Source organism: Vipera ursinii, assembly GCF_947247035.1.
Source record: "Vipera ursinii genome assembly, chromosome: 1".
Lineage (NCBI taxonomy): Eukaryota > Metazoa > Chordata > Lepidosauria > Squamata > Viperidae > Vipera > Vipera ursinii.
The window spans coordinates 95763010-95777129 of NC_139512.1; the positions used below are offsets into that span (position 1 = coordinate 95763010).

The 14120-nt window shown below is 39.1% G+C and overlaps 1 protein-coding gene across 1 annotated transcript in view; it reads left to right on the top strand.

Annotated features, from left to right (window-relative positions):
• SYT9 (synaptotagmin 9) overlaps positions 1–14120 on the top strand; it is a gene marked incomplete at both ends in the record, with an annotated part of 89467 nt that overhangs the window by 54549 nt on the left and 20798 nt on the right. The window contains one exon of the mRNA XM_083348789.1: positions 7860–8406. Coding sequence (XP_083204915.1) covers positions 7860–8406 — 547 coding nt within the window. The remainder of the gene's footprint in view (positions 1–7859; positions 8407–14120) is intronic.

The window sequence follows — 14120 nt, forward strand, 5'->3', positions numbered from 1 at the left end:
GAAAAATCCATTTTTCCATACAGAATTGGGCATTGAAAAGATCTAACGAAAGTTGACAAATAAATTGGTTGGTTGGTTTTATACATAGATTAAAACTTAACCCCATAAATGTTATCAACACTTTGATTCCTGAAGCTCTTCTATAGGGTCAGCGTCATCCACATGAATTTTCTGCTTTTATTTTTGTCCTAAGCAGCATTGTAATGCAGCCTATGGAGAAAAGAGTGGTACTTGTAACACAATGCTCTTGGCATTCTTCTGACTCTGCTTGACTCACATTGCAGATGCCAAAGTCTCTTGGTGCTAAGATTCTTTGTCATTTTACAAATCTCATTCATGGGAAATCACAGGGTATTCTAACTGTGGAGTTCTGAATAATGATTTGTCTGAAATATTTCACATTTGGGAAGAATGAGCTTTTCATTGAATCTCTGGCTAAAAAAGAATAAAATAAGCTTCTGGTGCAGGATCTCCCTCTGCACTGTAACTGCATTTGGTGTTATAGACACAACCATCTTTTTTTAAAAAGAAGAAGAAGAAGAAGAAGGAGGAGGAGGAGGAGGAGGAGGAGGAGGAGGAGGAGGAGGAGGAGGAGGAGAAGATTCATAGAAAAGAAAGGGCAGAAAATGGTTTAAAAAACATGAGCAAAAATCTTCTAATTTTTCAGATGGGATTGAAAACTATCACCAAAATCAATCTGCAATCGTTTCACACCCCCCCAAAAAAAGTATGTGCAATGTGACCAGATGTGTAGCATAGCAATAGCACTTTAGGCTCATATACCACCCCATAGTACTTTACAGTGCGCTCTGGGCAATTTACAATGTAAGCGTTATTTGCATATTGCCCTCAACAATCTGGGTCCCCATTTTACCATCCTCAGAAGAATGGAAGACTGAGTCAACCTTCAGCACTGTCAGGGTAGAACTCCAGCTTGTGGGTAGAGTTTGGCTGCAATAATACACTTTAACTACTACACTACCAGGGCTCATTTGTATGGGACTGCAACCCCCTCCCTAAATGGGCAGAGCAAATTAAATTGGCATACTCAGTAAACATTTTGGATTAATGACTTACCCTCCCAGAAGATTGCTTATGAAATACATAATTCCTTTTATAAAATGAATTGAGCCTGCATCTGTATACATTCGTGCAAACTGTTATATGTGAACTACACTCTCACATACAAATGTAGAAATGTGCATACACATTCACACAGAAAACATAAACCTACGCTGACACACTGTATTAATGCACAGTAAGTCTCAGTCTGCTTAATAGTTTTAGTCCCATCAGGTGGCATCTAAAAGGGAAATAAAAACAGGCAAGATGACAGTAATTGAGTCTCTACCCTGCTTTATATGCTTAGATGTCAAAGGGAACAGGATCAATTGTAATGCCACGCCACCCCCACACTATCTTACCTGTTTTAAACCTCCCATTCACTCTCATAACTATGTGCAATACCACAGTGAAAGACCTGTTTAGCTTGGTTCAATGTCACTGCGCATGAAGTGGTGTAGAAACAGAAGAAATCCTTTTATACATTGTTCACAACAAAAAATGGGTTAATAGAAGACTTAACACTAGTCTCCAAGCAGAAAGGTACATATTCAAGCCTTACTTTGTAGTGAATCGTATAGGATTCAATGAATCCTACTCCCAGGCAAGTATATATAGGTCCTTTCAGTCAGAATGGTGGCCTCGTTATGCTCCTCTTTCATTCATTCACTTAAAACATCATATTGCTGACCTTTTTTCAGGCAACTCTGGGTTGGTATCAATAAAATCATTTTAAAGGAAGACTCTGTAGAGCAGGGGTGTCGAACTGCTGGCTCGCGGGCCGGATGCATGATCCGGAAGCTGCATATTGCATATTGCCTTCAACAATCTGGGTCCCCATTTTACCATCCTCAGAACTGTCTGGCAAAACTGTCCTGATATGTTGTGCAACGTCATGTGACATCACGAGTTTGACATGTCTGCTGTAGAGGCTCTCCACTAATTTCAGTATTTTGATTGTCTTCATTAGCATGGAAAGCCTCCAGCGATGGAGGAAGTGTTCCATTGGAAATAGTCATAAATGCAATACTAAAGAGTCTTAAAGGCCCATTTCACATGGTTGTTGTGAAAATAGGAAAGGTATTATACTTATTAAATAATGTAAATTATTCTTAATATAAAGTAATAAAGGCAGGTTTTCTTAAAAATCAAATGAATGAATAAATATACTTATGTGGCTTTTTAAAAATTTGTGATGTGTAGGAAAGAATGCAGCATTCTTTGGTGCTCACCTGTGAAAAGTCACTTTGCTGCAAGAATTTAGGGACACTGGGAGCAAACTTGAACAAATCAAAAGTGTGTGTGTGTTGCAGGAACAATCCTTCATTTACAGACCATGTATAGCAAGAGCTGTTTTCTAAACTAGACAAAATTGCCAAATGTAGTATGTGAAAGGAGCCCCAATTTAATCTTGCAAACTATGCTCATTTGCACATCTCTGCTGCGGTGAGTCCTGATGTTATCTCTGCAGAGATGTCAGCAAAAATAGAACAGGTTAATAAAACACTTGTGAGAATAAGAAATAGGAAGTGTTAGGTTTTAGCCACAGTTTTGATTGAGTGGGAGGCATGTGAAGTCACCAAGGGAGACTGACTGAATAAAATTACTGTATATCAAGGGGTACATAACAAAAAGGTGGGAACATGAAAGACAGTGGGCAGAACCAACATAAAATTTTTCCAGCCTATATAAAACTTGTGGGCTGAATTCCTATATTGCTGAAAATAACCAATCCCAAAGCTAATGAGACACGGCAAAAAGGATTATGCCAAGCATTCAAAACAGGTGCTTCGTAAAGCAAGTTTACTTTTCATTTATGTGCAAGCCCATTTTCCTGAAGTATTACAGCCACAACATCGTCTTGATAGGATTGCAACAGCTTTGATGGCTGCTCCAGCTGTGTGAAGCTGTGTGTACCCAAGACTGCCAGTGAAGCAACTGTCCATGTACCCACAGGGTTTTGAAGTGCTTACACTGAATCTTGAAGAGGATTCAGGGAGCTATTTAACCTTAAAGAAGGGGTGCATTGTTCATACTAATATACTATACAGGTAGTCCTTGGCTTATGTCTGGTCACTTATTGACCATTCAAAGTTATGGTGAACCCTCTAAAAGGTACTTACGACCCGATTCCATAGTACAGAGATGGTCATGCGACCATATCTTGGGTGCTTGGCAACTAGCCTATGTGCATGCCCATTAGCAGCATTCTGTGGTCACATGACCACAGTTTATGACATTTTTGCTGAAAACTGCCAGTTACATCCTTTTTTCGATAAAAAATGCTCCATAGTGAAGAGTGGGCATGCTTAACAATCACGGCATTGACTTAACAACCACGATTCACCTAATGACTGTGGTGATTCACTTAACTGCCACAAAAATGATGTTAAAATTGGATCATTTTTATGATGACCAACTTTATCATGACTTTATGTCTATAACGGGCAGGCTCCATCAAGGTCATAAGTAGAAGACCACCTGTGTGAAGTGCTCCTTTCAAATGCTTTCCACTGCCTGATTGACACACAACAGAAAAGTTCTGTTTGCCACCATTTCCATTAACAAAAGGTACACCAGCCGCCTCTGCCACATAAGGTATTTTTATGAACTCTCCAGAATACTAGCCCTGATACTGTAGTGGTGGATAATAATCCATTGTGACATAACCTGTCATAAATTTGCCTCAACCATTTATCTGCCATTAATCTAGTGCTTAGACCACACCTTGGGGCAATGAAATCCTGTAAATTATGATAGATACTAGTAGTCATAAATTTCCTGAAAGGGCTACATTTTTTTTCCAACTATGATGCCAGACTCTCTTTGGTTTTCTTTGTGTGTGTGTGTGTCTAGGGCGCTACTTCTGGGTTTGCTAATTCGATGCCCATTGATCAAAGAGGAAGCATAGTCATTTTGCAGCCAGTTAAGAACAAAGGCGGCTTAATAATAGTAAAAAGGCTAAATTAACCTTGGCTTGTTATCTTCTGTATACTTTTTAGGGCTGTAGGTGGGGGTTGCATCCAAAAATTCAGGAGTTTATTATACTTGAAAAAGGACTAGGCATAGAATAGAGAGATTTGGCTGCAAAGCTAGCTATTTGGGGCAGCATTCTGAGGCACACCAAATGAGAAAAAAGTCATAAATGTGTTTTCTTGATAATATTTTGTTTTGATACTTTAAGTCGATAGTTTAAAGGTGAGAGATGGGACAAAGGAACATTTATATTTTCCAGAAGTTGAAAATTCTATTAGTTTGTGTTATTCCATTTTACGTAAGAAGGCCACAAACCTACTGCATTTATTTCTCAAAATAAGCCTAAGCTCAATTGGAATATCATTTTAATAATGCTTAGTATTTTACTTTGCAAATAGCAAATTTATTCTAACATTCAAAAAGGGGGAAGAGTGTTATTACAGGTGGTATTACATCAACTAGAAAAAAGGGATGTTGCAGTGATCCTTTCCTGTCATGTTCACGTGTCTGTGTGATTTTATTGTTTAATTCTCTGTAATGGGGGTGCAGCATATTACCTACTAGAAAACAAATGCAATTTTGTGTGCATTATGCTTTGTAGGACACACTGAATTATTCGTATCCCTGTTTCTTTTTCTGAAATGTTGGTGGGTATGATTTATTTACGACCGCTGTGAAAAATGCTTTCTTTTGTTTACCTTGTTGCTTTTCAGTTCTAGCAAATTTTACAACCAAATGGTCTCCCCTCTGCCTGCTGGATAGATGACTGGCACAGAAAAAACCAAACAAAAGGACATTCCCTTTGCTATTTTTCAGCATTTTATTGTTTTTATTTATGGTGTTCTACCCTGAGATTCTTTAATAGAAGATTGGGGGATATTCTAAAATTTATGTTAGAAGGGAAGGCCATAATTACAAGATATTCTGCATTTTATATCATTGGTCAATGGATTAATATGATTCCTGACAGGATTCTCATCTGAAGATCAGGCATTCAAGATGCGATTTGTAGATGAATTTACCTGCAAATGCTCTTTTGCATAATTTTTGCTCTTCAGTTTGGCAATAATGTGAGTCTCATTCAAATGTACAAGGATCCTCCCCACTGCGAACAACAATGTGGAACAAGAACAAACTGAAACCATCGGGAATTTCCCAACTTATTTTTAAAATTATTATTTTCCTTCTTTGTAAGATACGTTTGTGCTGTAATTTCTTACATTACTGAGAATAGAGTAAAGTTTGGAGGCAGTGGCGTTCCTAACATATTTCATACTTGAAGCAAATAATTTTTAAACCTGGAATACGGGCCCCTTGTCAGTTAACAGGAGTGCCGATTTATGACAGCCAATTTATGACAGCCAATCAGCCAATAGGAAGGCACCACATAAACACGACACACAGAATAGCCCAAAGCACATATTCCATTAGAGAGAAGTTTCCTGAAGATGGACTCCAGCATGAGTCCAAAAGCTCAGAAGAATAAATCTCTGGTCCTGGTGACCAACTCAAATTTGATCTCTGGGACACATATATTTGCCTTCATTCGTAATTTTTAAACCACCCACCTTCCCTTCAGTGCCGATAGTCGATTTGATGTAACGGTTAAAGCATCAGACTAGAAATTAGGAGACTCTGAATTCAAGTCCTGCCTTAGCCACAAAGTTAGCTGGGTGAATTGGGCCAGTCAGTTCTCTCAGCCGTAGAAAGAAGGAACTAGCAAGCCACTTCTGAAAAATGTAGTCAAGAAAGATGCAGGAGGTAGTCACTAGGAGTCAAAACTTAATGGAAGGCACTATTTTTTCCCCTCCATTGTTCCCACATGGCAGCGGCAACTGGACTCCACATCCACCACCAGCCTACTTTTTGCCTGCACCAGAGAGGAATGCCCCCTCCCACTCTGTAAGTCCTCGACTTACAACCGTTCTTTTAGTGACCGTTCAAAGTTACAGCAGCACTGAAAAAAGGTGACTTATGACCGTTTTTTAATTTTTTTATTTTAATTCCATTTATATCCCGCCCTTCTCCGAAGACTCAGGGCGGCTTACAAGTTTAGCAGTAGCCTTCATTCTACGTATATGCCTGCTTGTTAGGGCTTTCACACACACCCCAAGCGGCATTATTACAAAGTCAGCTTAATTGCCCCCAACAATCTGGGTCCTCATTTTACCTACCTCGGAAGGATGGAAGGCTGAGTCAACCTTGAGCCTGGTGGGATGCGAACCTGCACTAATTGCAGGCAGCTGGTGTTACTTAAGGAGGCATTAGCCCACTGCTCCACCAAGGCTCTTGTTTTACACACTATGACCGTTGCAGCATCCCCCACAGTCACATGATCTGTCAACTGTCTCATATGTATGACAGTTGCAGTATCTCGGGGTCATGTGAAGCCCTTTTGGGATCTTCTGACAAGCAAGGTCAATGGGGAAGCCCGATTCACTTAACAACCCTGTTACTAAACAATTGCAGTGATTCACTGAACAACTGTGGAAAGGAAGGTTCTAAAATGGGGCAAAACTCACTTAAATATTTCACTTACCAACAGAAATTTTGGTCTCTGTTGTGGTCATAAGTTGAGGACTACTTGCATCTCGCTGATTTAAGGACACCCAAATAGTCTTTGCCATTGCTCCAACATCATATTAAAGCCAGAGATTTTTCACTTTTGTGAATCATGGGGAAAATGATTAAATCCAACCTGATTCCAATTCTGCTTAGAAATAGAGACCCTCATCTCAGATATTGCAATCTTGCAAGCAGTTCCCAAATATAAGAATAATTCAGTACCAGTTCCAAGCCAGCAGAACAGGAAATGTTATTCCTGTTTTCAGCAGATCTTATGATTCCTTCTCGAATTCCATGCCTATTGAATCTCTGAACGTTGCGATGTCTTTAAGATTTGTAGTCAGATATCCTAAATGTCAGGATATTAATTGACATTTCTCCTTCTTATATGGTTGTATATTGGCTATAATGAAATATTACCTGTTTTTTGTATCGTATAGTTATTTTTGGAGGGTAGATTTCTATATTTAGCATACATCCTTTAAAAATTAAAAATGATGCCTGATTATACAAAGAGCAGGAAAATTAAAAAGTAACTGAGGTTAGTCTGATTGGATGATTTGTAGCTGGAGAAATAAATACACCAACTCAAAACACTACTATAATAGCTTTGAAATGGCCAGGCTCTGAAAGCTACCCCAAAGCCTAGCAATCCTTTTTAAAAATTGGAGAATAGGGAGGAATTCCCTTAGGAAACTCCAAAGCATTAGCATTAGTTACTATGGTAGTCAAAACAGGGGCCATCTGGACTCTTTGCACAGTATTTAAATGCGCCAATTCAATACTCTTCCAAAACAATTTTTACAGTTTTAGTGAATGGGAGAGAAGTTCTCTCTTTCTCTCCCTCCCTCCCTCTCCCTCTGTATATGTGTGTATGTATCTGTGCGTATGTGTGTGTATCTGTGAGTACGTGTATGTGTATATGTTTATAACACAAGTTTTTCATATTTCAAAGTCTTGATTTTCGTATTCCTGTCCATTTATCCAATATTCATCGAATCACATTCTCTCTCTCTCACTCTCCATCTCCCTCTCCCCCAATAATCACTCTTGGCCAATAAAGCATTCTATTCTATGCTATGCTATTCCATTCCATTCCACTTCACTCCACATCTCGGACCTTCTCTCTTCATAATAGTTGTATATTTTCATTTCTTTTATTTGTCCACTCTTGAAAACAGTTCTTTAAAAAAAATTACAGAACAAGAAGTAAATGCAATCAACCAACCAATCGATATATTTTGCTTTAATTTAAGGCACAATTCAATACGAAGACAGCTCAATCTCTCAAATCCTGACTTCAACATCCAGCAGATCCAGAAGCAGGAGCAGCTGACGGGCATTGGACGCATCAAGCCGGAGTTGTATAAGCAAAGATCAGTAGACACAGATGATGGTCGGAGAAATAATAGCAAGTCTTGCGGGAAGATCAATTTTATTGTAAAATATGATTGTGACTTAGAACAACTTATAGTAAAGATTCACAAAGCTGTCAGCCTGCCAGCGAAGGATTTTTCTGGGACTTCAGACCCTTATGTCAAGATCTACTTACTTCCAGATAGGAAAACAAAACATCAGACTAAAGTACATAGAAAAACTCTTAACCCAGTATTTGATGAAGTTTTTTTATTTCCTGTTCCTTACAAAGATTTGAGTTCAAGAAAACTTCATTTTTCTGTCTATGACTTTGACCGCTTCTCCAGGCATGACTTGATTGGCCAAGTGATAGTGGATAATTTTTTAGAATTATCCGATTTTCCTAGGGAATGCAATATTTGGAAGGATATTGAATATGTCACAAATGTAAGTATATCCTTTTTAATTCTGAAATTCACTATTTTGTTACACTGTCAGCCTGTTAATCTGCAAACAAAACAGAAAACAACCCAAGATGTATCAACCTACTGCAAACAACAGTGATAAGTCTATTATTCATACAGGAATTACTTTCTTGTTACAAATATATTTGTAACAGTCCTCTATTTACAAGCACAATTCAGCCCAAAATTTCTGTTATTAAGCAAGGCAATTCTCAAGTGAATTTTGCCCCATTTTACGATCTTTCTTGCCACAGTTGTTAAGTGAAATCACTGCAGTTGTTAAATTAGTAACATATTGTTAACTGAATCTGGTTTCCCCATTGACTTTGCTTGTCAAAAGGTCACAATAGGTGATCACGTGACACACACCCCAGGACACAGCAACCATCATAAATACAAGTCAGTTGCTAAACATCTGATTTTTGATCACGTGACCATGGGAATGCTACAATGGTTGTAAGTGTGCAAAAACAGCCATAAATCATTCTTTCTTGTCCTGTTGTAACTTTGAACGGTCACTAAATGAACTGTTGTAAAGTTGAGGACTACCTGTATTTCTGAAGTCCTTTCCTAAATATTAAAAAGTCTGTGGAGATCACCTGATCACTCATGGGGCCTAAACCAGAGATCTGAGAAGGGCCCAATTTATTCCTGATAATTCTGAAGATAATCTAGTCTGACTCAGTATCTCAGCAGTACTAACATCAGCCATAGCTACTGTAAGAGTATGATTGTGAAGAATGTACTCATCTCCCACAGTATAGCTGTGTTCCTTTCCTAAAATAATAGATTTACACTAAATCCCAAAATTGTATACGTATAGGAACAAAGCTTGCCAAATTTCATTGAAAGCGATACAGTATTCATATCTTTACACTCTTTAAAATATTATTTTCAAAAAACTTTGTTGTATATGGGAGGATATTTATTTATTTTATTTATTTAATTTAATTTATATACCGCCCTTCTCCCGAAGGACTCAGGGCGGTGTACAGGGCAATGCAATAAAATACAATACACAAAAATTAAAAAATATTAAATACTACAGCCCTATTCAATAAATTAATACAAAACTATAAAATACCCCTAAACCCATCAGACCAGGCTGGCTTGTTCAAATAAATGTGTTTTTAGGTCCCGTCGGAAGGAGCGAAGGTCGGGAGCCATCTGGAGCTCAACCGGTAAACGGTTCCAAAGGTCTGGCGCGCCCACAGAGAACGGCCTCCCCCTGGGGGCCGCCAGTCGACACTCTTTGACCGACGGCACCCTAAGGAGGCCCTCTCTGTGGGAGCGCACTGGACGAAGGGAAGTTGATACAGGCAGCAGGTACTCCCGTAAGTAACCCGGACCCATGCCATTTAGGGCTTTATAGGTCATAACCAGCACCTTGAATCTTACCCGGAGGGCAACCGGAAGCCAATGCAGCTCACGGAGTAGAGGTGTTACATGGGAGTATCGGGAAGCCCCCACCACCACTCGCGCGGCTACATTCTGCACCAGCTGGAGTCTCCGAGTAGTCCTCAAGGATATAATTCATAACAACGGAAGTCTCTGCGGTGAGGAGCATTGCTTAAAAATTCTATACAGATAGATGAAGGAGGTTTTGTGTACAATGAGCAGGAAGGAGTACAGTATTTCAAAGGAATGTTACATGTGTTATAAATATGGTTGTTGGAAAGGGAAGTGGAAGGATAAGGGATTAACTTACTGGTCTTTTTCCAATGAATACTTAGAAGTACATGATTCTCTCTCAACCCCTGTTTATGCTGTAATTGGTGAGGCAAAATTTGGTTTTGATTCATTCCGACTTGATGGCCATTGAATCCAACACTCCTCCTCAACATCATGACACTTTGTATAAAATCTCAGACTTGGAGCAAAGGAGCCAGACTCCCACAATTTTCCATTTCCTTAACCTTTTTGAAGCTCTGAAGGCCCTTTAACACATAGGCTCCACAACTGACATTAAGACAGAAATAAAATCTGCTAGTTTGATCCCTTTTCAATTGTTAAGAAAACCACACATTTATTTGCCATGTATTGTAGGGAGCCCACAAAGATCATCTTGGGAAAGCTAGGCAGAAGGAATGACGGTTACAAAAAAACAAAATTTGACTTTAAGCTCAGGCAACAATGCAAATCTGAGAAAGAACCTTAGACTGATTCCTTCCTAATTCATTATAAGAGATAGGGAGAGGAGAACTCAGTCAGGCTTTCAAGATTCTATTATTATAGCTTATATCTATACAGTTCGTGTCAAGATTTGTGAGGTCTTTTACCTGACCTGGCCTATGTCAAAGGGCTGACATAGATGATTCAGGAAATATAAGATATTGGTGAAGCTTTCCTCCATTTCTTCAGTGAAAGATGAAGGAAGGAAGGAAGGAAAGGGAAGGAAGGAAGGAAGGAAGGAAGGAAGGAAGGAAGGAAGGAAGGAAGGATGGATGGATCTGGGTAACCTTAAGGCTGTCAGTTTGATGTCTACACTGGGCAAGGTCTTGGAACAGGTATCTGTGAGCACTTGGAAAAACATGGTACAAATACCAAAAGCCTGGGCATGATCACATAAATCATGCCAAGCTAAACTCATCTCCTTATTTGTCAGATCTTCAAGAAAGGTCAGATCAGGAAGCAGACAACACAAGGACTGCTGGAGCTCTCTTATTATAAGATACAATAACAAAATCTTGAAAAGCTGTCAAATGGTACTCAAGAGGAGGCAAAAACTCAGAGAATGTGATGTTTTCTAAATAAGGAACCCATGAATTTTATTTGCAAATTATTATTTTCTAACATTCTGTTGAGTTAAAATTCAAAATTAACAGGGTGATTTAAGATTTCTTCATATTTGCCTACTGTAATGGAGGACGGGGGTCAGAGATAGTTCTCACACATGGTAAATTTCACGTCAGACCCTTGTGTGGCAAGCATTGTGTCAAATACTTGGATTTTTGCCACATTTCATGAATCCTTTGCCTGAGCTGAGCGATAAGAAAAATAGAACTGATTTACTGTGCAGAAAAGAAAACACATGGACACATTTTGATGTTCAGTTGTAAATGTTAATAGCTGTTCCAGTGTTTTTAATTTATTCATCAGTTTTAAACATACTTAGTCCTGAAACCACTGCACTTATTTCTGAATAAATATATTTAGGAATTGTTTTGTCTGTTTAGCTCACCATTTTTCAAGGGATTATGTGTCACCTGCACTTAAACCATGAACAGTCAGATCCAAGAAGTAACAGTAGATTGAAAAAAATATACAGACTCCATCAGAAGGAAAATCTCAAATCATATTTTTGCAAACATAGATTACTGCAGGTCTGGATTCTTGCAAATTCCATGGGGAAAATATAAAATATAAAAATATATTCCTAATTGGTAGTACAGACAAGCATGTACTTCTCTCAGGTGAATTACTTTGAGTTCTGTATGGTTCCTAAATAGCAGGTTTCATACAGTGTGTTGAGCATTTTAAAGAAGAATTGGAATACAACTCTAATAAACCAAAGGTATAGTAATATCATGATGAAATTTGTTGGCTACATTCACATAATACCTCTACCATATGGATTTGAATAAACATTGATAAATTAATCCATGTTTTTAAAAATACACAGCTCACTTAACTAGGTACATAAAACAAGACCAGGTGGCCCAGAGCCAGTAGAAATGTAGCCCTACATAAAATTTGCTACACTTGATTGCTGATCTCTATTCTGCCACAGTAACAAGGCCAACGACTAGCACTTCCTTACTGTTTTAATATCCAACCTAAGGACAATGACTCTAGCAATATTTCCCGTCACCTTTTTTCTCATACCTATGAGCAAACTATTACAAATTCTGTTTATATAAAGCACCACACACAGCAAACAAAGAGTATAGTTATCATGTGCTTTACTGCTCAACTATTTAACTAACAGGAAACTACTCAGAACAAAAGAGCATAGAGCAGACATATCAAACACAAGGCCCGGGGGCCGGATCCGGCCCACGAAGTGGTTTCATGTGGCCCGCAAAGCCATCCTGGAAACAGTGAGGGAACGGTCTCCACTGCCTTGGCCCTGGCCCAGAGACCCTCCTTCTGCCAGAGACCCTCAGATCTGTCCCACTCCTGCCCAGGCCCCCATAGGCACCCTTGATGTGAACGATGTAGAGCTGGCCATGCCCACCCAGTAGGCCATATGCACTCTAGCCACGCCCACCCACTAGGCCACACCCACCTGGCCCCCTGAGGGCAACCGCAATGCTGATGCGGCCCTCAATGAAATTGAGTTTGACACCCCTGGCATAGAGTATACAGGGTGTCGTGCCTGGGCAGGGGGTTGGATTATATTATAGATCCAAACTTCTAAATACTGCCATCTACTGGCTGAATACTACTATAGTTGTTGCTTAGAAATACATTCCAACACAAAACACTCTAGTGTGGGGTGGAGTAAGACTGGGGAAGTGTGAGTGGGTGTTTGGAACAGTGTAAAACTGCATGACAAATACATTGTGGGGAAGCAGCAGGGAGTGAAGGATAGTGCACAGTTTGTATCTGCTGTGAGTGCTGCAAGGGAAGGATGGATGGTCCATCACTGAATTCTTTCCTCATGGATGGCAGCTGCCATGCATAGCCCATGGACAGTTGGGAAACTATAATTGTGTAGGCAGAATGATACTCCTCACTCTTAAGTAGCAGAAGGAATACAAAAAAGTAGACCACCCATAATACCGGTATGTTAGGTCATCATTTCAGAGCGATTTCCTTCCCTTCTCTGTTGACTTTGAATGAAAAATAAATAAGCTGTTCGAGCACACCCACAACCCACACACTGCTGGGAGCTGAGAATCAATTTTTTTGTGGCTACATTTGCAAATTAAAATACACATAATGTAAGAAATACCTGAAAAACATTGGGGTGATATTTAAATTCATAATGAAAATCCATTCCTTGGCCTGCTAGTTTCAAGTTTGCATCGTTTAAATCAGTCTATGTAGCTCAAGTACAACAGCACTAGCAGCGGCATCAAAAACAAGGAGATTTCACATGTATTAATAACTGTTTGATCTAAAATACCTACACTGCTTTCTGATCAGTTCTAGTGCTGCAATTTATTATATCATTTCTAAAATTGGTGTAATTCAAGATGATACCATCAAGTTGTTGATGATTGCAAAGAATATATATATGTGTGTGTGCGCGCACTCATGCACGCATGTGTTTGTGTTTGTATCGAGCAAGAATCTGTCATTTTCTCCTGAATATAAGAATAAAGGCCATTTTCTCTCTCTTTTAAAAGAAAGAAAATCCATTCCAATTCTTGGTATTCAGCTTCCGAAAACTATTTTATTTTTGGGGGGGAAGAGGGCTTCAGAAAATGTATTTGATAAAGCCTTGTGCAGATTTAGCTATTGCTGAAAATATATTTTGGCTTATTCCAGTGAGCTGAATAGCAAATAAGGAATATGTAGGGAGAATTTTGACCGTCCCTAAGTAGTTTCTGTTGAAGCAGCTATCCTTCTATTGCAGGGATATCCAATCCAGTGAAATTTGGCAAGAAGGAGCTCAGTGAGTGAAAAAGGTTGCAAAGAAGTGTCATGTGCCAAAATAGGGAGCTTTTGATGATGTGAACATCAAGGCCACTTGGATGGACTGATGATGCAAAGTGGACTGAACCAAGATTTTTTTTAAAAAAAATCTGG